We start from the raw sequence: 27995 nt of genomic DNA, 5'->3' as shown, positions 1-27995 counted from the left end.
TCCAGGTGCTGCAGACCCTGGGCACAGAGACCTACCGGCCCAGCTCGGCCTCCCAGTGCGTAGCCGGCATCGCCTGTGCAGAGATCCCAGTGAACCAGTGGCCCGAGCTCATCCCCCAGCTGGTGGCCAACGTCACCGACCCCTCCAGCACCGAGCACATGAAGGAGTCCACGCTGGAGGCCATCGGATACATCTGCCAGGACATCGTCAGTACACACACACTCAATAATAAACACTTTGTTGTGGTTATATTAGATGTATTAACGACTAAATATTATATTTATAAAAATATTTACAACTTGTGGACCAGTGGTCACCGATGATGACGACAGTGTTTCACATTAACGTCTCTCTCATCACACAGCTTATTTTTATTTTTTTATTTTTTCAATAAGCTTTATTGAAAACAGCTGTACATATAAACAGATGTACAAAGAACAGGGTTGTACGTACAGTTATACAATAGAACATCAGACAGGTGCTCCAATATCTGTCAGTAATCATAAATAATAAATAAATCACAATAAAATAAGGTAATTATTAGCAATGTTAGTAAACATTCAATCGAAGGAAGGATAATAAATAAATGAACAAATAATATGACAGACGAAAAATAAATAAATAAATAAAAAAAATAGAAAAAGGAACGAAAAGGGGACAGAATGTAAAAGCTTTATTCTTCTTTGAAAAATCTCTCGTAAATATCTATGGATGTGATGCTTTTGTTTAGTGTCAATTAGTGTAAGGGATTTCATGTATTCTCATCATCATCACACAGCTTAGAAACCTGATGAGTAGTGAACAGTGACATCACAGGAAGCTGCCCTTCCTGTATCTGGCCCTTCAAATTAAAAGCCCTCTAGATGTGTTGTGGTGTTTTGTTGAACTTTAAGCCTCGTTTCCACTGTCGGTACAGATCGGTATGGGTACGGTCGGATATGTTCAGCTTCGTGTTTCCTTCAGGGGTAGGCGGAGTGTGCGTGTCGAAGCGTCACTACGTCGACTTGCGTAGCGACACTGGTCCGGTTGAACCCATTCTCTGCCATTTCTACGGCAACCAGCTGGAAAACCTTCTCATTCTGCACAGCCTCCTCACCAACAACAGAGAGCAGACATTTATTTTAAATGGCGCGGTTCTGTAGCCTATAAATCTCTCTGCCCCCTAGCAGCAGCATTAATCTCTTTGCTCCGTAGGTGGGTCTAGAAACGAGCCATAGGAACTTTTTGAGTCTGGAACACCGTTTGTGTTGACCAATCACAGCGCTCGATCTGTTTAGAGAGTCGTTGGGCGGCTTAACGCCATGACGACATACATTTTAATTGGCTCGTCAGGCTAACGTCATCCTGCTCTTTGCTCTGATTGGTCGTAGCGCTACCCTATTGGTGCAGAGGCAGTTTGAAAGACAGCCTTCATCCCCCTGGATTGAGCCGAGGTCTACCGCTCGTTGACACACTAGACATGTTCATGATATAGTCTGGATGGTCAGGCTAGATGTTTCGTACCGTACCGACCCGTACCGACCCGTACCGACCCGTACCGACCCGTACTGGACCGTACCGCAGAGTGGAAACAGGGCTTATGTTTAACCGTCGACTGTTAGTTTAGTTTCCCTTGGCGTGACGTCGGTTCCTCCTCCTGGCTTCAGTCCAACCAGGACGATTTTACGACGTCGCAGATAAAACTCGGGTCCTTTTCACCCGGGAAGCTGCAGGCTGTTGCCACGACAACGGCTTCCTGGTTTTGCGGGACCCAACAGATAAACAATGTGTATTTAAGCAATATATCACTCCAGTCTGTGGTATATGCTCATTCTACCACGGCTAAGGGGCGTTGTTCCCTCTTATAGTGGTAGAATGAGCAGAGACCACCTGGAGGACTGGAGGGATATATTGCTTTTATAAAACGGTTACCAATAATGACAATATGAAAGAGGAATACTCATCAATTTCATGTAGTTTTATTTAACCAGAAATACATATTATCCAATAAAATAGCCTCACTGTGAAAAGCTGTTCGTAGCTCTGTGTCACTGCTCAGTCCCCTCTACCATTGTTAACCCTCTGGAGGTCAAAGTTCACCTTCAACATGTCAATTACACTACTTTACTACATTTTAACATCGTAAAAACATCGACTGTCTGTTGCTACGGACTGCAACAGCCCGTTGTCATGGATACCTGACAACAACTTCCATTCATACCAGTCATACGTGCCTGAGGCGGAGTGATAGCCTACGCTGTGATAAGGCTTTAGAATAGTAGCCATGGTAGCTATATGCTCATTATACCACGGCTAACAACCAATCAGATCGCTGGATTTCACCTTTATGTTTTATATATGTGTATGTATGATGATGATGCTGATGGCGGTGGTTGCCGTGGTGACGATGCCTCCTTCAGGACCCGGAGCAGCTGCAGGAAAACGCCAACCAGATCCTCACGGCGATCATCCAGGGGATGAGGAAGGAGGAGCCCAGCAACAACGTGAAGCTGGCTGCTACCAACGCTCTGCTCAACTCACTGGAGTTCACCAAGGCCAACTTCGACAAGGAGGTAGAGACACACACACACACACACACACACACACACGCACACACACACACACGCACACACACACACACACACACACGCACACACACACACACACACACACACCAACACACCAGGGTATCCGTGGGGTCTTGAAAATGATTTAGGGTTAGGTTAGTTTATTGGTCTCCACCAGGGAGAAATTTGTTGTGGAGACAGGGAACATGTTGCATACGTAAAAAAACACATAAAAGGTGATAAATCAATTTTGGGAAAATTAAGACCCTTAAAAAGTATTTTAAAAGTCTTTTCACGACTTTATAAAGTCTTAAATTTAGTAGTGAAGTAGTGAAATACTCGGATACCATTGTCGTCCAAGCCGAGCGAGTGGAGCAATGGATTTATTTTTTATTTTTTGATAAACTTTGCCTTTGATTTATTATCCTAGCCTATTTTGAATTCTGTTGTATCATAGTGGTCTAAAGTCTTTATCACAAACTAAAACATCTCTACATGTACGACTCATTCTTTTCTTTTCTTTTTTAAACACAAACACAACTCATTCTCCTTAATGAGACTCTGATGAGGTCATCACCTGAGCCACATCTGGTTTTATATAAACCACTGCTGGATTAAACATCGACATTATCCCACAACAACTGGTTTATAAACTCTTCCTGAGATAAAATATTCTAATAAATATCAACATGTTTTCTTTGCATTATTATTGTTATTCAAGGTCTGAAAAGACTTGATATTTAAATGACAATATTTTTATTTCAATTTTGGGAGAAAGATTAAAAATATCCATATATGGGCATGTTTAACCTAAAGTTACACCCTTGCTAGTGTGTAGTGTCGGTGTGTATTATCAGTGTGTAATGTGTGTATTACCAGTGTGTAATGTGTGTGTGTGCTGGTTGTGTTTCAGACGGAGAGACACTTCATCATGCAGGTGGTGTGTGAGGCGACGCAGTGTCCAGACACCAGAGTGAGTATCACCGACCAGGAGGAGGAGGAGGAGGAGGAGGAGGAGGAGGAGGAGGAGGAGGAGGAGGAGGAGGAGGAGGAGGAGGAGGAGGAGGAGGAGGAGGAGGAGGAGGAGGAGGAGGACACGCTCAACATGTGTGTGTGTGTGTGTCTCTCTGTGTGTGTGTTGCAGGTGCGCGTGGCGGCGCTGCAGAACCTGGTGAAGATCATGTCTCTGTATTACCAGTACATGGAGACCTACATGGGTCCTGCTCTGTTCGCGGTAAGAAAACAACTCCTCTGTTTCCACCTGTTGCAGCGCGATGCGTTCAGGAAACTCAGGAAACTCAGACGCTGACGATGCTTTGACCTCCTGTTGAACCTCAGATCAACACTCACTCAAATGATTTGTTTTTTTTCCCCTGTCAAATTTTTATTGAATTTTTGAGAAACATATAAATAATTTTTGTACATTTTAAAGGGTAATTACCGGTTGTTTTTTTTTACAATCTGGACCTTATTTCTATCATAAAATCCGATCATTTCCTCCCCCAGATAACTTTGGTGTCATTACAAGTGGTTGTGATGAAATGAGCTCCAGCTGAGAGGCGCGTATATCCGTAAATGAACGGCTCATTCTGATAATAATCATTCTGCTTCGGCATTCGGGTCCATTTTTATCTCAACTAGCCGGAGCTTTAGTGAGATGACATCGTCCAGGTCAGAGGTCAGTAGGTCAACCTACAGACCCCGGATGTTGATAACAGCTAACCCCGGACTCAGAGGGGAATAGCACTAGCCTATCAGAACTAAATCTTGGTGAAATGAAGGAGTTTCTCTGCAGATAATGTGTTATTTAGAGGCTGCATTCTGCTGCCCTGTAGACTCCATTATACGGATATACACGCCTCTCGGCTGGAGCTCATTTCATCACAACCACTTGTAATGACACCAAAGTTATCTGGGGGAGGAAATGATCAGAGTTTATCATAGAAATAAGGTCCAGGTTGTAAAAAACAGTAATTACCGTTGGCATAAATTTCTTTATTAGGATTAACCCCTTGAGGTGTATCACCTCGTTTTCGAGGGGGTCCCAAGTAAAAATAAGAGATAAGGAAAAAAAGAATAGAAACACATAACAAATACAACATACATACAACATTCACACACAGACACTGGAAAGAGTAATCCAGACATTACAAACATTACAGCCTAAGCATATAAGAAATAGTGAGCTAGTTAACTTGAATGCATATCATATTATGGGGTGTAGTTGCTGTACATAGCATCAAGGACTCAGAAATGGGCAGTAGGTAGGTCCATCTCATGGGGAGATGGTGAAATAAAATGGGGCCTCAACAACCCATGAACAGTCAAGTGTTTCAGGTCATACATGAACATTCAACCTTAAAGTGAGATGACAATGCACGCTTGAACAAACTAAGAGTAGGGAGGGATCTGATGTTGGCAGGTAAATTATTCCAAACAGCAGGAGCTTTGAACTTGAAGGCTCTTTTTTTCCGTTTAAATGAATGATACATGTGTTGTTTTAGTTTTCTGTGTAGACGTCCAGAGAAAGAATGAAATGATACAATCAAATTAAATATCTGGAATAGAAGAAGGAAAAAAAGTCCCTAAGATGAAAGTCTCTTCTGCGTTTCATCAGTCTACAGAGCTTAGACTCGCAGGACGCCGTCTCCACCAACGCATCCATCCATCCAGTGAAGTGATTATTGATTATTGATTATTGATCATTGCCCCCTCTCCTCCAGATCACCATCGAGGCGATGAAGAGCGACATCGACGAGGTCGCTCTGCAGGGCATCGAGTTCTGGTCCAACGTGTGCGATGAGGAGATGGACCTGGCCATCGAGGCCTCCGAGGTCGGTGCTCGCTGCTGCTTCTTCTTCTTCTGGGGGGTATTGCACAAAAGTAGAATAAAGAAATCCAGGATAAGTGAGCAAGCGTGAGCTTGACCTAGTCTGATCGGTGCATCTTGGCTTAATTGGTTGCACTAACACCGAGCCAGGCTGAGGAGCAGAGGCTTGGTCAAGCCAGGTGGAACTTAGTAGACCACAGAGATTGATCACAGATTCACTGATGAGAGGACAGGTGTGGCTACTTTCCTCCAATCAACAGGAATTTAATGCTGATGTCAGGTGACTCACCTCTTAAAAATTTTTTTTTTAAAAAGCACCGCTGTCATAAAGCTCAGAGAGAGCGCAGCGGACAACTGTGGACTGATTGAATAATCCAAAACTATAATCACAACTCAAGTTCCTTTCACAAACCAACAGTTGTGCACTTTGCCTAAATGATGAGCAGTGGAAGTTGATTCATTGCACAAATTCCTTATAATCTTAAGTAGCTTACATAACAAGTAATACAAGTTCATACAGCAAAAGTGGCCAAAAGTTCAACAGGTGAAAATGAATTAGCGGTAAATATAAAAACATTATGCAGTCTGCTGCTTCAATAAATTGCTGATAACAATGTTCACATGAGGTGTATAAATTATTTGGAAGGTGGCTGCTCACACTCACTCAATTTTATTCTCACTTTCTTACCTCAACCAACATTTAGGCCAATATATTAACATTTTATAAAAAATAAAAATAAATCTATATGCCATTTTTGCTGCATTGCTTTTTATGAGAAGCCAGTGATGTAGCCTGTAGCTACTCTACTAGTGGTCATAGAAAATATCATAGATGGACACAGATCTGTAAATGTATTTAGTTTGTTTAGATATCAGGCCAATATGAACATAAGAACATGGAATAACTGTCTGAAACACATTGATTTCTGATCAGAGTGACTGCTGACTTCACAGATAAAGACAACAGAATCAACTAAGCCTGGCTGTTATTATGGTCTGGAGCAGGCTAGCTGCAGAGAATAAATCACCATAGTAACTTGACCAGGATAAAGGTATCCAGCTTTCCAACAACCGACTTGAGGCTAAATTAGGCCTGGGACGATAATAAATTTTGCTGGACGATATATTGTCCCACAAATTATTGACGATAAACGATATTATTGACACATTTTTTTGAGAACAAATTAACCACTAATATAATAATAATATTTCATAATAATGCAAGTAGACCCTTTTAAATGCGATAAACTTTTATTTCTCATGAGTATTTTTTTTTTTAACCATTGTAATTGGAATGACAAGAACTTATATAGCTACTATCCTAAATAAATAAAATAAACAAAAAATAATAAACAGTGCAGCTCTTCTGTCCAATAACGTTACACACCTGAAGCTCCACTTTTCATTCAAACAAACTAATATGACTTCCACAGATGTAAGATTTCATCAATGAGACTAGCATTTATCTCCTATAAAGTATTAAACCAGCCGGCGGTAAACCTCTAAAAACCTGCTGATAAGTTTTCTTAGTCGTTTTCTCCCCCAATGACGGAGGTTGACCGGCCCGTGAGCTGCTGCAGACGGCTGCAGACTGTGGGAAGCCCCGCTCCTCCTGCTCGCTGCTACCACATTAGCTCCAAAAACGTCGGAGGAAATCTCCTAACAGGCGATATGGATAAACTGACCACAGACTGGGGATCTAAACTGTGACTTTCTCGCATTGAAAAAATATTAAAACTTTAAAAAGTGACGTGTTAACAGTGCTGCAGCGAGAATTAAAATAGCTTTTAGCTGCTTAGCTTTTAGCTGCTTAGCTTTACAGCTAGCGCTGCCGGTTGCTGCCAAATGCATTCTGGGAAACAAAGATCCTGGGTGACTGAAAAGAGGGTTCACTCCTTTCATTCTGCAAAACAAACGGCCCAGGTGCTGAGACCGATGCACAGAGTGAAGCCTCTTGTTATCCAGCCTGGTTGGAGGCCAGAGACCAGGAAAACAAATACGTGCGCATGCACATGGCGATTTATCGAGGCCGGAAAAACTATCGAGTCCATTTTCATTTATCGTGCGATTAATTGATTTATTGATTATCGTCCCAGGCCTATGCTAAATTCAGCAGGATAACCAACATATCCCAGCTTAATCCCTTATCTAGGTTTTGTGCAATACCCCTCTGGTTGTTTGTTTGTGTTTGTTTTAGTCTTTGGTTGGTGTTAAGCCCCGCCCCCTCTCTGACTCTGCTGTCTCTCTGTCTCTTCTCTCTTCCTGTCTGTGGACCAATGACAGGCCTCGGAGCAGGGCCGGCCCCCGGAGCACACCAGTAAGTTCTACGCCAAAGGAGCGCTGCAGTACCTGGTCCCCATCCTCACCCAGACCCTCACCAAACAGGTAGCCCCTCCCCCCTCTACCCCCCCAACACACCTCATCTGTGGATTTATAACATTTGTAGGTAGATGAAAGTGACATATTATTTATACATATAGATCTGGAACAAAATAAGAGCAATTTCACAAATGTTTCTTAAAAGCGTCACTACATGTATGACAGTCGTTCTTTTCTTTTCTTTTTTAAACACCAACACAAACGCAACTCTTTCTACTTAACCTCTTCCACTCTCACCCTATTTTGAAGCAAAAACACGTAGCTTCTGAACCACTTTGACTACCGTGAATTCCGGACTATTAAGCGCACCTGAATATAAGCCGCACCAGCTAAATTGGGAGAAGTTTCAGAGTCCTCCGTGGCTTCTCTGAGTTACAGCGGGGCTCCGTGCAGCACTGCATGTCCATATGACGGTTGAGAACGGAGCTCACTTTTCTTCGTCCAAAAAGACACACCAAAAAACATCCAAATACCTCCATAGTGCTCGTGTATCTTTATCCTTAAAAGGTAAATGAAGGTATGAGTCTGTAAGCACATTATCAATGAACACCCTGGTTCAAATTTGAAGAAGATGGCACAAAGTAACGACCGTTCTGCAGTGTGTTTTTAATGATAAGATCCAGATGGACATGAGAGTCAAAAAGGGAAAAATAGGCAAAAATAGACTTTCTGAATCCAATTCATTTCATTAATACCACGATTAAAGCAGAAGTAAGGTGAATGTTTGTGTTAATCTAAGTCTTAAATAGTTGTATCTTCCGAAAGCAATCACTTCTATAGAGTGTTTGGTCTGAAACACGGGTCTGTCAGTCACTCTGCTCTGCTCTGAGCCCAGGAGAAAACTTTCCTTGTATCCTACAACCTTTATCCAATGAGGAGAGAGAACGGCATAAAGGGGCAGTCCTCTCTGTGTGTGCAGCCAAGGAACGCCGTGAATGTGGTGACGTAGAGACGAGGACTGTTATGGTGCGTTCAAGGCAACCTGTAACTGGTGTTTTTCCGACCTGTGAAGTGGTACCAGTTCGATCTGGTACGAGTTCACGGGTCAGAAGTTACGAGTGGCCGTTATAGTGACTTTCACAGGTAAAACAGGTCGGAGAAACACGAGTGGGTTGCCTGGAACGCTACAAAGTCGTAAGTTGTGACTTGAAGCTGTAATTTACGGTTTCAAAAGCCTGCCTGGAACGCAGCATTAGCCAAAACCACCGGATCGCTTACTTCTGCTTTAATTGTGAAAACAAGTAACCGTGACATCATACAGGAAGCTGACTCGTCATCTTGGTTTATAAACTGTCTTTGTTGCCGTAGCGCCCGTTGTTTCTATGTCTCACCCCCTGTCCCCTCCCTCCCCCCTCCCTCTAGGACGAGAACGACGACGACGACGACTGGAACCCCTGCAAGGCGGCCGGTGTGTGTCTGATGCTGCTGGCGACGTGCTGCGAGGACGACGTGGTTCCTCACGTGCTGCCGTTCATCAAGGAGCACATCAAACACCCCGACTGGCGCTACCGCGACGCCTCCGTCATGGCCTTCGGCTCCATCCTGGAGGGGCCCGAGCTCAACCAGCTCAAACCGCTCGTCATCCAGGTGGGAGGGGGGGCGGGGTTTCCTTGAAAACTAGCAACAGGTGATAATTAATCAATGTTGGGAGAATTAACACCCTTAGAAAGTGTTAAAGAAGTCCATTCACAACTTTATAAAGTCTTAACTTTTGAAGGTATTTTTTCTACAGGGTTCCTACGCACGTATGGAAAAGTATGGAATTTGATTTTATACATTTCCAGGTCTGCAGGGTTCTTATAGATCCTTAAAAAGTCTTAAAAGGCATTGAATTCATTAATCTAAAAACAAGGCCTTAATTGGCATTAAAATGTCTTAAATCAATTTTTCAAAAGTCTTAAAAATGTTAACACATGGTAAGTGGGATTTTATGGTTGTAATTAGTCTCAAATCTCAAAATAATTGGTTGGTAACATTCTGACAGAAGTTAGTGGCGGCCGTCAACGCTAAACTTCTCACCGCCTCCAGCTCCGAAGTCAGTGTTTTTTTTTTGTTTTTTTTTCTGACTTTTTATGCATTTATTTTGAAAGGACAGCTGGAAAGAGACATTTATTTTGAAAGGACAGCTGGAAAGAGACACAATCCAATGTTCATGTAGCAGTCACTTTACCTTGGATCACACAGGAAAGTGGGTCAAATTGTCCCTAACTCTATGTAATTGATGTGTGTTTATTATGAAGTCGGTCTTAAATTTCATTTCAAGTGTTTCAAAGGAGGTTAAATCGAAAGCAACTGGATTTAGTGGATGAGAGGTGAAACGTCTTACACAAATAACTAAGTCCAGTTGCTTTCGATTTAACCTCCTTTTGAAATACTATGACCTGGACAAATGAGAATATGCACCGGCTTTTCATTTCAAGTGGCTTTAAAAAAGTCTTTAAAAGTCTTGAATTCAACTTGGCTTAAAGGGATAGTTCAACATATTGGCAAATTGGCCCATTGCCATAATCGCTATAGTCATAGCAGTAGGTTCGTTACCTTTATTTGTCGGTGTAAGCTATTTTTAGAACGGAGGAGCGGAGCATCAGGCTGCTCAGGGCTACGCTATGGAGGCTAATGGAATTTCTTGGTTTTCCTCATCAAACTCATCAAATACAAAATCCCAAAACTCCAAAACGCTTTCGTGGACAAGTTGTGACCTGCACAATCACCACGCTATGAGATAATAATGGAACGTTACGAAACGGAGCCGTTTTCGAGGTAAATACAGGGTAAATACAGAGTCTGCTTGCTGAAAAACTGTCCCTGAACGCAACGCGCATCAGCGGTTTTGCATGAATTTACCTCTAAAACAGCTCCGTCTCGTAACGTTCCATTATTATCTCATAGCGTGGTGATTGTGCAGCTCACAACTTGTCCACCAGAGCCTTTTGGAGTTGTTGGGTTGTGTATTTGATGAGTTTGATGAGGAAAACCAAGAAATTCCATTAGCCTCCAAAGCGTAGCCCTGAGCAGCCTGACGCTCCGCTCCTCCGTTCTAAAAATAGCTTACACCGACAATTAAAGGTAACGAACCTACTGCTATGACTATAGCGATTATGGCAATGGGCCAATTTGCCAAAATGTTGAACTATCCCTTTAAGCTGTAGGAACCCTGGTCTGGAAAAGTATGGAAAATTTTAATTATTGTATGGAAATATATTTATCTTAAAACTTATCTGGGTTTGGTCTTATCAGAAGTTATCTGGGTTAATTATTTTGTATGCACTATTATGCTATTATATTATATAATGGCAATGGCATACACATTCAGAATAATGAAAACAAATGATTAATTGCATGATTTCTTTTAATATAATGCACAACTATTTACTCAAATATCACAAATAATTAGAATTTTTTGGAAATTACGGTCTGGAAAAAGTATGGAATTGGAAATTTCAAATATGTAGGAACCCTGTGTCCAAGAGTTTGAGTCCTAAAAGAACATCGTAGAAGTGTATGAATTTATTCATTTTATGAAAAACAAAGATGAACCGGTACATAAAAAAAGAAAAGATTTAGTTTTTTGAGAGCGGAGCAATGTTTTTTTTATTTAAACTTTGCCTTTGATTTATTATCCCAGCCTATCCTGAATTCTGTTGTATCATAGTGGTCTATAGTCTTTATCACAAACTAAAACTGTTAAAGGATAATTACCCTCTTATTTCAGAGGTGAGAGGTCAGTAGGTCAACCTACAGACCCCGGATGTTGATAACAGCTAACCCCGGACTCAGAGGGGAATAGCACTAGCCTATCAGAACTAAATCTTGGTGAAATGAAGGAGTTTCTCTGCAGATAATGTGTTATTTAGAGGCTGCATTCTGCTGCCCTGTAGACTCCATTATACGGATATACGCGCCTCTCGGCTGGAGCTCATTTCATCACAACCACTTGTAATGACACCAAAGTTATCTGGGGGAGGAAATGATCGGAGTTTATGATAGAAATAAAGTCCAGATTGTAAAAAAAACTGTAATTATCCTTTAAGTTTAAAGTGTCACTGATGTAAAAGGTTACAGCTTGAAGTGGCAGTGAGGTGTTGAAAGATATTGTCGTCTCGTGGTTGTAACGGCGCTGTCCCCCCAGGCGATGCCCACGCTGATCGAGCTGATGAAGGACCCCAGCGTGGTGGTGAGGGACACGACCGCCTGGACCGTCGGACGCATCTGTGAGCTGCTGCCCGAGGCCGCCATCAACGAGGTCTACCTGGCGCCGCTGCTCCGCTGCCTGATCGAAGGGCTGGGGGCCGAGCCGCGCGTCGCCTCCAACGTCTGCTGGGTGAGAGCAGCGGCACAGCATGACGACACATACATTAGTATTTTAAAAAGGGACATTACACATTAATAACATCGGCAGTAAAAAAAAAAACAGACATAAATGCACCGTTTTTGATATTTCTCACCCGCTGTCGTCGGGCAAGGTCACGAGAGAGTTCTTCACAAAACACAGCAACACATCAGAAAACACAGATTAACTCTTTGAGTGCCAGCCCTTTTATAAAATGGTCAGTGCCTTGTGCCAGCGTTTTGGGGCATTTTGAGTAATATTTCAAGACCCACAGAATATTTTGTACTATGACTCTGAAAACACCAAACAGCTCAAAGGAAAGAGGAAACTCTCTATTTAACTAGGGAAAAAACCATTTGTTTGTACCTTGTTCCATTCTTGATTTATCTTAATATAAGTTGAATAGAGCCTGGTTGCACCAAAAAGACCATTTTTTTTCTAGAAAGCTGAGAAAAATGCATTTTTGTGAAAGAGTCAAGAAAAACAGTGATTTATCCGTTTTAATTTTGGCTTCAAAAACATGTAAGACATCTGAACATTTCATTTCACACATTTTTTCATTGTACAAAAAAAAAAAAAACTAAAATACAACAAGTAGGAGTCTTACTCCGCAGAGTGATGCCTGCTCTCCTCCTTCAGTTGCTGCCCCCCTCACCATTTACCAGCCGCAGAAAACTGCGTTTGACGTACTATATGTACGTCATTGGCACTCAATGAGTTAAAAAGGGACATTGCACATTAATAACATCAGCAGTAAAAAAAAAAAAAACAGACATAAATGCACTGTAATTGATATTTCTCATCCGCTGTCGTCTGGCAAGGTCATGAGAGAGTTCATCACAAAACACAAGAACAGAAGACGGAGATATAAACCGACACAATATTGACAAACAACAAAACAAAAATTCGACTAATAAAGCGAAACACGGAGAACAGAAAGTAAAATAAACTGCTGTAACGACAGAAGTGTTTTTTAAATTACAAACTGCGTACATTTTTTTCCATTTGTTTTAGTGCAGAGAAGAACAAGTAGCGGCATCCAGACTAACTTGGTTTACGAGGAGCTCAGTTAAAACTTTAGGAGCGCAAACAGAAAATTGAGGGGCCCGTGGTCTTAAGTTGTGTGAATAATAGGGTCCTTGATATAAAACCGTTTGAGAACCACCAGTCTATGTGATACAAGTATGAACAGTTTACCACCTAGAAAGCAGTTTACCCACTACAGAACATTAGACTACACCACTGCGGATACCAGATTCTCTGAGTCGTCCCCTTCACCTGTCACCATGGGGAAAAAACTAAACAGCAGATTTACTGATTGCACATGAAAGATTTACTGTGTGTGTGTGTGTGTGTGTGTGTTCAGGCCTTCTCCTCTCTGGCTGAAGCCGCCTACGAGGCCACAGACGCTGCCGAGGACCAGGAGGAGCCGAGCACCTACTGCCTCTCGTCCTCCTTCGAGATCATCGTCCAGAAGCTGCTGGAGACCACAGACAGGTGAGTTACACCAGTGGTTCTGAAAATGTTTTACACCAAGGACCCTAAACTGACACAATTTAGACCACAGACCCCCACTGGACAAACATTTGTTCTGAGACTGAAGATTCTTACTTTTTTAGTCATTGTACATTCAAATGAAGGCCAATGGAGTGAATTTGTGGAAATATTGTGGAGAAATTTCTGGGAAAAAGTGGTACAATTTCTCTAAAAATGTTGAAACATTTCTAGACAAAAGCTGTAAAAATTCTCAGAAATTAAAAGTAAAAAAAAATGTATGTTTACAAAAAAATGGTAAGATTTAAAAAAAAATGTGGTTATAAAATCTATCTTAAAAAAAAAGTTCCGACACTCTGTGTCGATGTAAATGGGTAGCGACGTTTCTTCACTTCAGATGTTTGAATGAAAGAGTCAAAACTACTGATCAGGTCAAACCAGATGAAACCTGAACGACTCATTCAGAGAGGAAACGGTCTCCATGGAAACACACCTGAGAAGAGGCGACTCAGTCATTCATCAGTTACTGAATCCTCTGCTCTCTGGTGGTTCTGGTTCTGTCCCGGTCTGGATGGATGGATGGATAGATAGATAGATAGATAGATAGATAGATAGATAGATAGATAGATATAACTTTATTCATCCCAAAGGAAATTATTCGGCCAGGCCGCTCCAGAGGAAAAGTTAGGGAAAAATACATAGAATACAGAGAGGAAAATATATGAAGAGTTAATTTGCAAAAGCAGATAACTCTAACACTAATTTTTTATTTTTTATTTACATAAGGTGATATCTATGGTGATATCAGTCAAACCAAAGTTGAGTGACTTTGAGATGTAACAAAACAGACATATCTCCAAAAAAATAAAGTTTTATTGAAAACAACACTATGCAAAGAATAATTACAAAGCTTCAGCTCTTTTTTTTTTTTAATTACAAAGCTTCAGCTCTTTTTTTTTTTTAAATGGCACTTATCTGCTTTTGCAAATGAACTCTTCATATGATACTAGAAAAAGCATTTCCAAGAATGGAAATGGTGTGACTGCTGATAGCAACTGAACGCTGTTGCAGAATTAGCAAATAATGCAAGCAGTGATCACCATACAAATGTTTGACCAAGGTTGGTATCGAACCCACAACCTCATGGTCATTAGACTTTCACTCTGCCTCTAGGCCACGGTGCACACACAGTTGCAGAGACTGTTGTCTGTTAATGATCTGCACACTGTCAACATCAAGAAAGCTTGAGAGTCAAGCTTGAATGACTTAGAATGAAAATTTCTGTGAATTTCAGGCTGAGAGCAGCAGTTTCAACATGAAGCAAGTTATCAGAAGTCAACAGAGGACAACTGGGAAAATAATTCACTATAATTGTTGTTGAGGCAAGATTTGAACCAGCAACCTTCAGGTCTCCAGACCAGCAAGCTAACCACTAGGCTACAGACAGAGACAGTATGTGAGGGGTAAAGAAAACCTTTGATACAATGAGCTTTATACTATGAGGAATCAAAGACTGTCCAATGACAGCTGAATAATTGGAATCAAAAGTCAAGCAATGATGTGAAATGACTAAGGCAGGAATCGAACCCATGACCATATGATCACTAAACCTTTACTCTGCCACTCGGCTACAGAGAGCACACTGCTTTCAAGACTGTTGTCATTCATTGTAATGTGATGATGTGCTGCAAACTGGTATGAGTAATCAAGGAGATAACAAACACCTGTAACCAATTGAAGGCGGGGGAGGAGAGCAGAATTCAACATAACATAACAAGAGTTCTTCCCTTGGATTTGAACCAGTGATCTTAGGGTTGGCAAGCAGCCACCCTAACCCCTACACTACAGTGGAGTTGTGAAGAAGACTGTTGTCTGTTAATGATCTGCACACTGTCAACATCTAAAAAGTTAAATATTTGAAAAAGTATAAATAGTATAAAAGAGAAAAATAATAGCAATATTGTCCTGAAAAAGCTGCACGTTTTGATATATGAATTGTTGAAATAGCACAAAGTATGAAGGACTAGAAGAAGACCGTAAAAAGGCGGAAGAAAATGGCCAAACAGAAGAACAATAGTGTGACTGCTTCAGCAGTCACACTAAATATACGTATATCCTGCAATGTCTATTCAACGAATAAAGGAGCAACCTAGATATAAGGTCTGATGTGGTTCTGGTCTGTCCCGGTCTGATGTGGTCTGATGTGATTCTGGTTCTGTCCCTGTCCCTGTCCAGGCCCGACGGGCACCAGAACAACCTGCGCTCGGCGGCCTACGAGGCTCTGATGGAGATCGTGAAGAACAGCGCCAAGGACTGTTACCCGGCGGTGCAGAAGACCACGCTGGTCATCATGGAGCGGCTGCAGCAGGTCCTGCAGATGGAGGTGAGGGGGCGGGGCCAAGAGGCCGAGGGGGGCGGGGCTAGTGGGGTGAGGGGGCGGGGCTTGATTCAGTATGTGTGAACTAGAGCTCTGTAAAAGAGAGTAGTGACACCACCATTGACTCCCGTGGTAAGGGTTTAAGGGTTTAAGGGTTTAAGGGTTTTGCGCCCCGAGTGGCAGGATATGGGTATTGCAAAAGCGCCCAGAAAACCCATTCACTCCAATGTATGTGTGTTGCCCACTTGCTGGTAAATTGATGAAAACGGCCGTGTTTTTGTTTTTAGGTGTCTTGGTCATATCAGATTATACTTAGAATTTGTTTATTACAAAATGTAGATTGAAACATTCACGTAGACAACTATTTTTTTTTACTCTCCTATGTGTTAATGTTTATCTGTAAAGGATCCTCAATGATGCTATTAACGTGGGTGATCTATAAATGTCCTTAAATGATTGAAAACACCACACTGCTCATTCACCAACAATGCAGAGTTGTCAGTTCTTGGGCGCTTTTGCAAAACCCATATTCCTCCACCAGGAGGCGCTGCCATTGGACCAATGCTGTCCTTACTCTCTTTGCTCTAGTCTGAATCTCTAGTGTGAATCTAGTGTGACTCTAACCTGTGTGTGTGTCTGTGTCCAGTCCCACATCCAGAGCACCTCGGACCGAATCCAGTTCAACGACCTGCAGTCTCTGCTGTGCGCCACGCTGCAGGTGAGGCCTTTAATACTGAGATTACTGAGACTACTGCACTAAGGAAATTATTTTCTAACTTTGTCCCTAGTTTAAAATTGTTATTTATATATACTATACTCAGTTTTTTTAGCATAGTTTTTTTTACTCGAGTGCGTACTGTAACCAGGCATGTGTTTGTTACCCCGGGCCAGTTTAAAAACATGGTCATAAATATGCACGCTTTTGAATGCAACTGCTTCAAATATAATCCTAGAAATTGTTGATAATGCGTGATCGTTAGGGCTGCCCCCGACCAAAGATTTTGGGGGGTTTACCCTCAATGGCTTTCAAGATCTAAATAAAGGTTAAAGAAAGAAAGAATGTGACTAATAAAGACTCTTGAATGCTGAATTCTGACGGTGTGGTGTGTAAAGAATGTTGAATGCTGAATGCTGACTGTGTGTGTTGTGTAATGAATGCTGACGGTGTCGTGGTGTGTGTTGTGTGTTTCAGAACGTGCTGCGGAAGGTGCAGCACCAGGACGCGCTGCAGATCTCTGACGTGGTCATGGCTTCGCTGCTGCGCATGTTCCAGAGCACGGCCGGGTCGGGAGGCGTTCAGGAGGACGCTCTGATGGCCGTGTCCACGCTGGTCGAAGGTAGAGACACTTATACACACTATATATACCATAATATATACACACTATACACACTCTGATGGCCGTGTCCACGCTGGTGGAAGGTACAGACACTTATACACTTCACATACACACTCTCTCTTCTTTCTTTCTCTTTCTCTATTTCCCTTCCTCTCCCCTTTCCCCACTACCTCCCTCCTCCACATGGTGGTGCTGTTGTCATGGTGACTGTTGTGTTGCAGTGCTGGGCAGCGACTTCCAGAAGTACATGGAAGCCTTCAAGCCGTTCCTGGCCATCGGCCTGAAGAACTACGCTGAGTACCAGGTAGGAGTTCTGTCCCAACCCCAGCATTCGATAATCGATTTAAAACTGTAATCGTGATTATTTGGAATCGTAAAAATCTATTTTTTACTCTAACTAGGGTAATTACGGTAAGCTCACGGTCCATTAGGTCCATTTAAAAAGACACAAATGGAAACAGCACACAAAATAGTTTGTCAATTAACAAAAAAATCGTCATCGGAAATCGATTTTTCAGAGAAGAAAATCGAGATTTTATTTTTGGGCAACATCAAACATCCCCTAGCTACAACTGTGGAACAAAGCCTGAATGGGACACGGAGGATGTGTCGGCGTGATGATGTCATACTGAAGAAAAGAGAGGGAACCCTGAATAAAGATAAAATATACTACTGAATAAGTTATTGTGCAGATTGTCAAAACACCGAGGCAGCCATCTTGGATATAGCAGGATGAGGAGGAGGATGGTTGTGGTGGTGATGATGATGATGATGATGATGATGATGATGATGACGGTGTTGATGATGTCACAGGTGTGTCTGGCGGCCGTGGGTCTGGTGTGTGACCTGTGCAGAGCTCTGATGTCCAACATCCTGCCTTACTGTGACGAGATCATGCAGCTGCTGCTGGAGAACCTGGGGGTGAGGGACACACACACAGAGAGAGAGAGAGAGTGTGTGTCTGAGAGAGTGTGTGTGTGTGTGTGAGAGAGAGAGAGAGAGAGAGAGTGTGTGTGTGTGTGTGTGAGAGAGAGATAAAGAGTGTGTCAGTGAGTGACAGAAAGCAGCCATGTTTATCTGAAGCCTCCACTTCCTGTTTGTCTTATTCTGAGCCTGTTTCTGAGTGTGTTGCTGCTTCATCAACACTGTTTGTCTGTGTGTGTGTGTGTGTGTGCGTGCGTGTGTGTTGTGTGTGTGTGTGTGTGTCTGTGTGTGTGTGCGCGTGTGCAGAACGAGAACGTGCACCGGTCGGTGAAGCCTCAGATCCTGTCGGCGTTCGGCGACATCGCTCTGGCCATCGGAGGAGAGTTCAAGAAATACCTGGACATCGTCCTGGACACGCTGCAGCAGGCGTCTCAGGCCCAGGTCGACAAGGTACACACTACTACACAGCACAACACAACACAATACAACACACACACAGCTGTGCTCCCTACTGAGGGTCGATTCGATTCTACGATGCATCAAAATTCTACTGCACAACACGGAAAATTTTTCATCAGTCATGAGATATTGAACAACAGATTTTATCGGCTGCTATGTGTGTATATTATCACTCTCCTGTATCTTTGACACAAATGTCATTAAATTAAATTGAACGGTACAGGGTATTGGATATGGCATTTTCAAACCTGAAAAAGAAAACATAAATCACTGCTTTTCTAGGGCTGCCCCCAAATAGTCGACCACACTGGTCGACCAAAATTTCATTGGTCGATTGGTGCAGGAAAAAACAAACATTTGGAGCCGTGTCTTGTCCAAATTAACTCAAAACCAATATGCGAGTTTGATGCGAAGGAGTCCGTGCACATGTGGCTCAGTCAGGGTCAACAGACAAAGAGGCCAAATTACAAGGGGCCTACACAGGCACCTTATCCCCCAAGGGAGGGGGTTCTAGGATGAGTTTACCACAAGTGGTGTGCCTAAACATTAACTTTATATTTTTTATTAAACTGTTTCACAATAAAATGTGAATTTAAAACATTATAGTTTCTGCATGTATCAAAGTATTTATCAGTAATACAGTGAAAATTAGAGGAAATGTGAAAATTTACTTTGCAAATCGATTTTGATGTGCGCCCCTCGATTTTCTGCTTGCACTCCCATACTTTTAAGTTAGGGGCCACTGTGCTCCTAGTCAAAAAAGTTAGTCTGGAGCCCTGCTCTAGTGGCCACCGACCGACCTCTCTGTGTGTGTTTCAGACGGACTACGACATGGTGGACTACCTGAACGAGCTGAGGGAGGGATGTCTGGAGGCGTACACCGGCATCATCCAGGGCCTGAAGGGAGACCAGGAGAACGTGCACCGTAAGACACACACACACACACTCTGTCTCACACACACACTCTGTCACACACACACACACACACACACACACTCTGTCTCACACACTGTCATACACATACAGACAGACACACACCCTCCCTCCCTCTCTGTGTGTCATGTGTCATGTGACGTAGGGATGGGAAATCGGCCCTATATTCAGATCATTCGATCGTGGACACTGTCGATCGCCGATAGGCGATCCAATCGCGGGGGGCGGGGGGGGGGGGGGGGGGGGGGGTGCAATTACGTCAGCTTTAAAAAAAAAAAAAAAAAAAAAAAAAAAAAAACTTGCCATATAGTTCCGTTCATTCATCTCCGCATAGCGCTCACTCTCCGTTATTGTCGTCCACACACACAGACAAGCCGCATGCATGACGCGTGGGTCCGGGTTTTTTTTCCAACCCGCCGGTCCCGCATCTATTAAGTATTTTGACCCGCCCCACCGCATCTATTTTCACAACCCGTCCCGCCGCAATTAAACGTCAGACAGCGGGCTTTTTTACTTTGAAAGGGCAGACAGAGGCGCTGTGTTGCCGGTAGCTTGTCAGTGTGGAGCTCGTGAGGAGGAGAGTCACAGTGCAGCAGCCGCCGCCGCCGCCGCCTTCATTCCCCCCGCTCTGCTCTCTGCTTCAACCCCGCTCTGCTGATGCGCCCAGCCGCCGTCTCACCCGGTTCCCTCACACCTCCGCCGGCTTTCCCGTCAACATCAGCGCACCCCTGATAACACACTCTGGACTTCATCATCAGTGTTTTTAATGACCCGCCCCCCGCACAGCCTGCGTCCGCGGCATGCACCTCCGAAAAAAAGTGAGAAGAAAAAAAAAAGATGCAACAGTGTGTGTGTGTTTAATATTCACTCCTCTGTTGCACAGATCCAAAGGCTCTGTATGCAGACATGTTGCTCCACGAAACATTTTTCAAATACACAGTAGAGCGCGGGTTCTAGAGATTATTTCTTTAACATCTTATGGCAGTAAATTAATTAAAGATCACCTTAAAGATCGCCATTTGAAAAAAAAATCACGATCGTCCCCTTCGATCGCTGATAGACGATCCGATCGAAAATCACTCCATCCCTAATGTGACGTCGGTTCCTCCTCCTGGCTTCAGTCCAACCAGGAAGATTTTACGACGTCGCAGATAAAACTCGGGTCCTTTTCACCCGGGAAGCTTCAGGCTGTTGCCACGACAACGGCTTCCTGGTTTTGCGGGACCCAACAGATTAAAACAATGTGTATATGTGCGTATATATGTGTATATGTGTATATATATGTGTATGGATGATGATGATGATGAAGCTCCTCCTCCTCCTCCTCCTCCTCCTCAGCCGACGTGATGCTGGTGCAGCCGCGGGTGGAGTTCATCCTCTCCTTCATCCACCACATAGCGGAGGACGAGGACCACTCTGACGGCGTGGTGGCCAACGCTGCTGGACTCATCGGGTCAGTTACACTCTGTCACTGTCTCGTTTAGCCGTTTCACACTGGCAGCGCTCCGGCACGGTGCTGGTGCTGGTTCTGGTTCCCCAACGCAACTTTGAACCGTCCGGCGCGTTCAGACTGAAATAATAATAACTGGTTTGGAACCTGAAGAGTCGGTTTACAGCGGAACCTAAAAATAGTTGGTTTTTCATTTGAGAACCGTGTCATCATCAGTGGGCGAGTCACTTCAAGGCCCCATAGCATGAAAAATGTGATTGTGGTTATGTTTTGGTGCTTGGGGAGGTCTCTGGGCCACGTATATAGATGATATAGATGTATATAGATAGACGTATATACTGCCCCATGCATCAAACTGGTCATAAACAGAGAAACACACACCGCCCATTTGTAGGAACTGTCCCTTTAAGACGAGCTGATAGCACTTCCTCCTTTCTGTGATGTCACACACAAGGTAACTCCGCCCACCGTGACCAGTTGTGTTTTTTTCAATTTTTATGAATGCAGCTTAGGTTTCAGTTACTTGCCTGTGATTGGCCCGACCACACACCACTTAAAAACAGTCAGCCAATCAGAAGAGAGGTTCTCATTCTCTCTTCTGATTGGCCAAATGACCTGTGCCTGGTAGAGATCCAGAAAGAGGCAACAGAAAGGGGCAGTAGAAACAATATGAAGCAGATCACAGGTACTCAAAACCAATGATACATCTTGTTAGGGAAATAAACCCAGAGAAAAGTGCACAGCATGGGCCTTTAAGACGAGCAGGAAACCGTAACCATGTTATACACAGTAGCTTAGTAAAATAAAACTTAAAGGACAATTCTGGGCAAATTCACCTCAGGCTGTATGTTCCTATAACATTTTAGGTCTAACAGAAGGAATCTGAAGATGTTCAGTGTAATGCCTCCTGTTTTGCGGTAGTTGTGTCTGTCCCCGCGTCGCCACGGCAGCGATGAATGGGAGCGGATTGAAGTTCTGCTGCTTAGGCTGTTTCCATCCCTCAAAGCCACAGACAGCGTCAGATGGAGACTCAAACATGCAGCCAGAAGTTTATTTACTTCAACAAGCCGACATGTTTGTAAAACTAGATCTAATTCAAAGTCTCGAGACCCAAGTTGACGCTCGGTGTGTTCAGGTGCAAAACTTCTCTGCGCATGTTTGAGTCGCCATCTGACGCCGTCTGTGGAAAGAAATGTACACTTGAAGCAAGTCAAGAAACAAATCTTGTTCCAGTTAGATTTGTGTTTGACTTGAACGATGCAGCTACGACCTGTCGCCTGTTTCTGCATCTTCAATGAAATAATGTTGTGTTTTATATTTTTATCCGATTCATTGATTAATCGTTAAAAATGAACTGACGTGTTGTGTGTGTTGTGTTGCGTTCAGGGACCTGTGCACAGCGTTCGGTAAAGACGTGATGAAGCTGGTGGAGATCCGCCCGCTCATCAACGACCTACTGACGGAGGGCCGGCGCTCCAAGACCACCAAGACCAAGACCCTGGCCACGTGGGCCACCAAGGAGCTGCGCAAGCTGAAGAGCCAGGCCTGGTCAGTCTCTCACACACACACACACACACTCAGACACACTCTGAATGAACTTTATCGACAGTGGTTCCTACAGACAAACAGCTGCTCCACTGTTACACATACCAGGAAAAACACCAAACCTTCCACTTTGATCCCTTTCTATATCCTGAAGGTTTTTACAGAGGGGATTGTTGATATATCATTCACAGCCTCATTTATACAACATTTTATTACTACAAACATGGAGAAATTTGACTTTTTTAGGGCTGGTGACAGTGTTTTCTCATTTACACAGTGATAAAAAGAGATATCCACAATCCTCCTCTGGAAAAACTAAAGACTCAACAAAATAAAACAAAGTAACTTAATCCATTGTTCAGATTTCTGTAATGGAAATGTATGCAAATTTGTGCATATTTAATTAGATATTGCCTCATTTACATATTTAAACATCAAATTAGACCAAACTTGTAAAACAAAAACTATTAATCTTAATTTAAGTGATAAACTTGGGAAGTTTCATGGTGAAATCTGTTAGTTTAAAGGGATAGTTCAACATTTTTGTCAAATTAATCCATTGCCATAATCCCTATAGTCGTAGCAGTTGGTTCGTTACCTTATTGTCAATGCAAGCTGTTTTTAGAACGGCGGAGCAGAGCCGTGAGCTGCTCAGAGCTACGCTACGGAGGCTCATTATGGGATTTCTTGGTTTCAAACTCATCAAATACACAATCCAACAACTCCACAACGCTCTGGTGGACAAGTTGTGACCTGCACATTCACCACACTATGAGATAATAACACAACGTTACCACACAGAGTTGTTTTAGAGGGAAATTCATGCAAAACCGCTGATGCACGTTGCCTTCAGGGACAGTTTTTCATCAACAGTCTCTGCATTTCCCTCTAAAACAACTCTGTGTGGTAACGTTGTGTTATTATCTCATAGCGTGGTGAATGTGCAGCTCACAACTTGTCCACCAGAGCGTTGTGGAGTTGTTGGATTGTGTATTTGAAGAGTTTGAAACCAAGAAATCCCATAATGAGCCTCCGTAGCGTAGCTCTGAACAGCCTGCCGCTCCGCTCCTCCGTTCTAAAAACAGCTTGCACCGACAATTAAAGGTAACGAACCTACTGCTATGACTATAGGGATTATGGCAATGGGACAGTTTGACTAAATGTTGAACTATCCCTTTTGATTTAAAGTTTCACCTGTTGTAGAAATCTAAATCTGGCTGTGATGTCACTGTGATGTCACTAACCCCCCCCCCCCCCCCCCCCCCCTCTGTGTTTCAGAGCGCTGCCGGTCGGGGAAAGAGAGCGAGCTGAGAGATCGACACCAGTGAACAATGAGGACAAACTGCCCCATGGAACCAACTCTTCTGTCTTTGTGTCGGTCGAAGACGAAGTCGAGTGTGTGAGAGAGAGAGAGAGAGACGTGTGAGCGAGTGAGCGAGCGAGAGACGATGACATCACACCACCCTCTGACCCAGCAGGCGACCATGACGACCCCCCCCCCCCCCCCCCCCCCCCCCCCCCCCTCTCTGAACGGCCTGTGGACTGGACTTTGACACTTCCCCTTCCTCTTCCCTTTCAAAATAAAACCACCAAACTCACCTTTAAGCCCCTCCCCTTCCTCCCCCTCCTCCCACAATGCACCTCTCTCGCTGATCTATGACATCGCGATGACGTCACCGACCTGCCGCCACCGCCGCCCGCCGCCGCCCCCCCCACCCCCGCCGCCGCTGCAGCCGCCGGGGGGAGGAGGAGGGAAACAAACATGGATTTACAAAAAAACCCGACGAGAAACTTTAAAAGACTTTGAGTGGATCAGAACCGACGGAACTTTGTGACTTTGTGGAAAGAAAAAAGAGAAAAAAAAAAAAAAAACTTCACGTTTCTGTTGCTCTTCTTCTTCTTTTTTCTCCTCCGAGCACTAAACTGACGGAGCGCCAACGTCCCCGATGGACGGACGGATGGACGGACGGATGGACGGACGCCGCGTCCCCTCGCTCCAACGACGACGATGACGACAAAAACAAAACAACAGCAGCACTAAAAATAAAAAAGAAATTCCTTCAAAATAAAAGTCCAGGATTCCTCAAGAGGAGCGAGTGCCAAATGTGGAGAAAAAACAAAACACACGAAACGACGAGCGAGCTGCTGGTGACGCCTGATTGGTTGGTTGGTTAAAGGAGGGGGGGGGTGGGGGGGTAAAGGGGGGGGGGGCAGTCGGCGCTCTGCTTGTCTCAGATTGAGAGAATTGAAGACGTTTGTATAAGGTTCTATTTTTCCATTATTGCTGATGAAAATAAAGGTGAAAAAAAACACAATAATAATAAAGTGAAATATGAAACATTCCCCCGGCGGTGATCTTTATCTCTCTCTGGTGATTTGATGATGATGATGATGATGTCACGCGTTCTGGACTCTTTTAGCTCCGCCCCCCTCCCTCCCTCCCACGGTGGTTGGTTGGTTGGTTGGTTTTGTTCTGTTTGTGAATTCACTTCCTGTTGTGGCTTGTTTTTGGCAGCAGCAGCTCGGCCGTCGCCCCTGACGACCGCTCTTTGGTTTTTTTTTTTTTTTGGTTGTTTTTTTTTGGGGACGTTGAGTTGAGTTTTGGTCGGGTCTGAATCACGTCTGACATTGGAAGTGTGGACGTCGTCTTCACTCTGATAATCAATAATCAATCCAATCAATCAAACTGGACAGTGAAGCGTCGGGGCTTTTATTGTGAAGGAGCAGCCTCGATCGCGGGGCTTTTATTGTGGAGCAGCAGAGCAACCGGCGGCCGACGACGCACTTCCTGTCTGTCGACGTGACGGAGAGAAAGAAAAACCCGCTGCGACTCGACTTTATTCTGAAATTGTGAATCATTTAAAAGCCGAATCTGCTTTTTATTTCATATTCAACTTTAGTGAACTAATAATAAAAGTCTATATTGTACTGAAAACACCTTTGCTGTGCTGCGTCTCCTAGCAACTGTGTCCTAGCGACGGGATGGGATGATGGGATGGAGGGGAGGGAGGGAGGGGATGGAGGGGGGCAAACATTACAACATTTACAATAAAACATAAAAGTTCCTCCTCAGGTGTGACGAGGCCACGCCCACCTGCCGGTCTGTGACGTCATCGTGAGGGGGCGGAGCCAGTGGACAGGTGACATCACGGTGACATCACAGCTCTGACGCGTCAACAAGCAGATAAACCTCCTGTCGTCCTTCTCTTCTCTTCTGTTCCCTTCCATCCTTCCTTCTTTCCCTTCTTCCTTCCTTGAATGAATCTGTTCCCTCCCTTCATATTTCTTTCCTTCCTTTTTCCCTTTCTTTCCACAATCCTTTTTTCCTCCCTTCTTTCCCTTCTTCCTTCCTTCCTTCCTTCAACAAATCGGTTCCCTCCCTTCCTTCCTTTCTTCTTTCATTCCTTCCTTCCTTCACTTCGTCCTTCCTTTTTGACCCAATTGACCCAATCTGTTCCCTCCCTCCCTCCATCCTTCCTTCCTTTCTCCCTTCCTTCTTTCCACAGTCCCTTTTCCCTTACTTTTTTCCTTCCTTCTTTCCCTTCTTCCTTCCTCGAACGAATCTGTTCCTTCCCTCCATCAGGGTATCCGCGGGGTCTTGAAAAGTATTAAAATGTGATAATACATTTTGGGAAAATTAAGACCCTTAAAAAGTATTAAAAAGTCTTTTCACGAATTGATAAAGTCTTAAAATTTCAAGGTATTTTTTCTGAATTAGCTTCTGAAAGAGTTTGAGTCCTAAAAAAACATTGTAAAAGTGTGTGAATTTATTCATTTTATTAAAAACCAAAGATGAACCGGTAGGCTATATGAAAAAGAAAATTGTTGTTTTTGTTTTTTGAGAGTGGAGCAATGTTTTTTTTTTTTATAAACTTTGCCTTTATTTATTATCTCAGCCTATTTTGAATTCTGTTGTATCATAGTGGTCTAGAGTCCTTATCACAAACTAAAACTGGTAAGTTAAAAGTGTCACTGATGTAAATGGTTACAGCTTGAAGTGGCGGTGAGGTATTGAAAAATATTGAGAAGGTCTTGAAAAGGTTTTAGAATTAACTTCAAGATTCCTGTATATACCCTGCTCCATATTTCTTTCCTTTTTCCCTTCCTTCCTTCCTTCCTTGACCGAATCTTTTCCCTTCCTTCCTTCCTTTCTTCTTTCATTCCTTCCTTCCTTCACTTCGTCCTTACTTCTTCCTTCCTTTTTGACCCAACTGACCCAATCTGTTGTCCTTGTGGGAGGCTAAAGGAGCATACCGTAGATTCATTCATTGTAGTTTTTCAAGATAGCATGAACGGTGGGTTTCAAAGAGGGAGTCAGAATAATGATGAGACATAGTGCTACAAAAGAAACAATAAATAAAACATTCAGATTGATTGTTAGTTAGTCTACGCTCCATCAAAACACAAAAAGCCACTGAGTGCAATTTAAAAATGCCGGGCGCTGCCCCTAAATTACCCAGGATGCATCAGTCATTCTCATTTGCATAAAACTCTAGTCTATGGCCGCCTCGGTTCGGTGCGTCGCCCACTTATGTATTTGTAACGACTTGTAACAACTCATTCTAAGGAACCAGAAAGCTTTCATTTGTAGCAGCTGTGATTCACCTTCAGTCAAATACGGATTTATGAAAGACAGGTTTGATTTTTGATAATAAAAAAGACAAATAAGTTACAGACTGGGACTTTAAGGTAAAACTAGAGCACTGGAAAAGAGAGTAGCGACACGCATTGGTCAAGTGGAAACGCCCCCTGGTGGCGGGATATGGGTATTGCCAATGCGCCCAAGAACTGACATCTCTGCAGTGTTGGTGAATGAGCAGTGTGGTGTTTTCAATAATTTAAGGACATTTATAGATCACCCACGTTAATAACATCATTGAGGATCCTTTACAGATAAACATTAACATATAGTGGCCATTAATTGTTGTGTCACGAATGCTTGCTGTTTTAAATGATAAAGATAAGTCCACTAAAGGGTCATACTGTAAGTTTAAGCGCTAAATTCAACTGTGTTAGCTAACTGTTCGCCACTTAAGCCTGTGTTTTCTTTAGTTTGTTTGTTTTGGTCAAGCAAGTTATTGTGCTGCTGGCTTTTATTTTATTTCCATGCGAGGCTTTTTATGTTATTTATTTTGACAGCTGGTGGTTGCTTAGCAACGGTAAAGCGTTCGCTCGTCCCCTTCTGTGTTTGTCCGCTGTGTGACCGGTAATATAACTTACGTAGCCTACTGTAAACAGTGTGTTTTTATTAATTATCATTTTTTAAATCAAAATTGGAGGAAAAACTTAACATAATACGTTTTGGGTTTGATTAGAAATAGGAAGTAGTGGAGCTGTGCATAGAGCCATACATCAAATTCAATATAGCCGGGCCAATAAAAAAAACAAAAA

The 27995-nt window shown here is 43.2% G+C and overlaps 1 protein-coding gene across 2 annotated transcripts in view; it reads left to right on the top strand.

Moving 5' to 3' along the window:
- The window catches only part of kpnb1 (karyopherin (importin) beta 1), a 33413-nt gene extending 8061 nt beyond the window's left edge, over positions 1-25352 (top strand). The window contains exons 4-22 of one of the 2 annotated variants that reach the window (XM_083976489.1): positions 6-206; positions 2400-2552; positions 3460-3519; positions 3691-3780; positions 5270-5380; positions 7672-7761; positions 9118-9342; positions 11885-12076; positions 13452-13582; positions 15815-15962; positions 16603-16674; positions 17149-17293; positions 17515-17597; positions 18107-18214; positions 18524-18667; positions 19496-19601; positions 20948-21062; positions 22446-22607; positions 23883-25352. In XM_083976489.1, coding sequence (XP_083832615.1) covers positions 6-206; positions 2400-2552; positions 3460-3519; positions 3691-3780; positions 5270-5380; positions 7672-7761; positions 9118-9342; positions 11885-12076; positions 13452-13582; positions 15815-15962; positions 16603-16674; positions 17149-17293; positions 17515-17597; positions 18107-18214; positions 18524-18667; positions 19496-19601; positions 20948-21062; positions 22446-22607; position 23883 — 2337 coding nt within the window. In that variant the 3' untranslated portion in view covers positions 23884-25352. Of the gene's footprint in view, positions 1-5; positions 207-2399; positions 2553-3459; positions 3520-3690; positions 3781-5269; positions 5381-7659; positions 7762-9117; positions 9343-11884; positions 12077-13451; positions 13583-15814; positions 15963-16602; positions 16675-17148; positions 17294-17514; positions 17598-18106; positions 18215-18523; positions 18668-19495; positions 19602-20947; positions 21063-22445; positions 22608-23882 lie in introns of both variants that reach the window. The other variant, XM_083976488.1, reaches the window with a different exon arrangement.
- Positions 25353-27995: the final 2643 nt, after the last annotated feature.

The sequence above is a fragment of the Trachurus trachurus genome, assembly GCF_905171665.1.
Source record: "Trachurus trachurus genome assembly, chromosome: 8".
NCBI lineage: Eukaryota > Metazoa > Chordata > Actinopteri > Carangiformes > Carangidae > Trachurus > Trachurus trachurus.
This window is presented reverse-complemented; position numbering and strand designations above follow the sequence as displayed.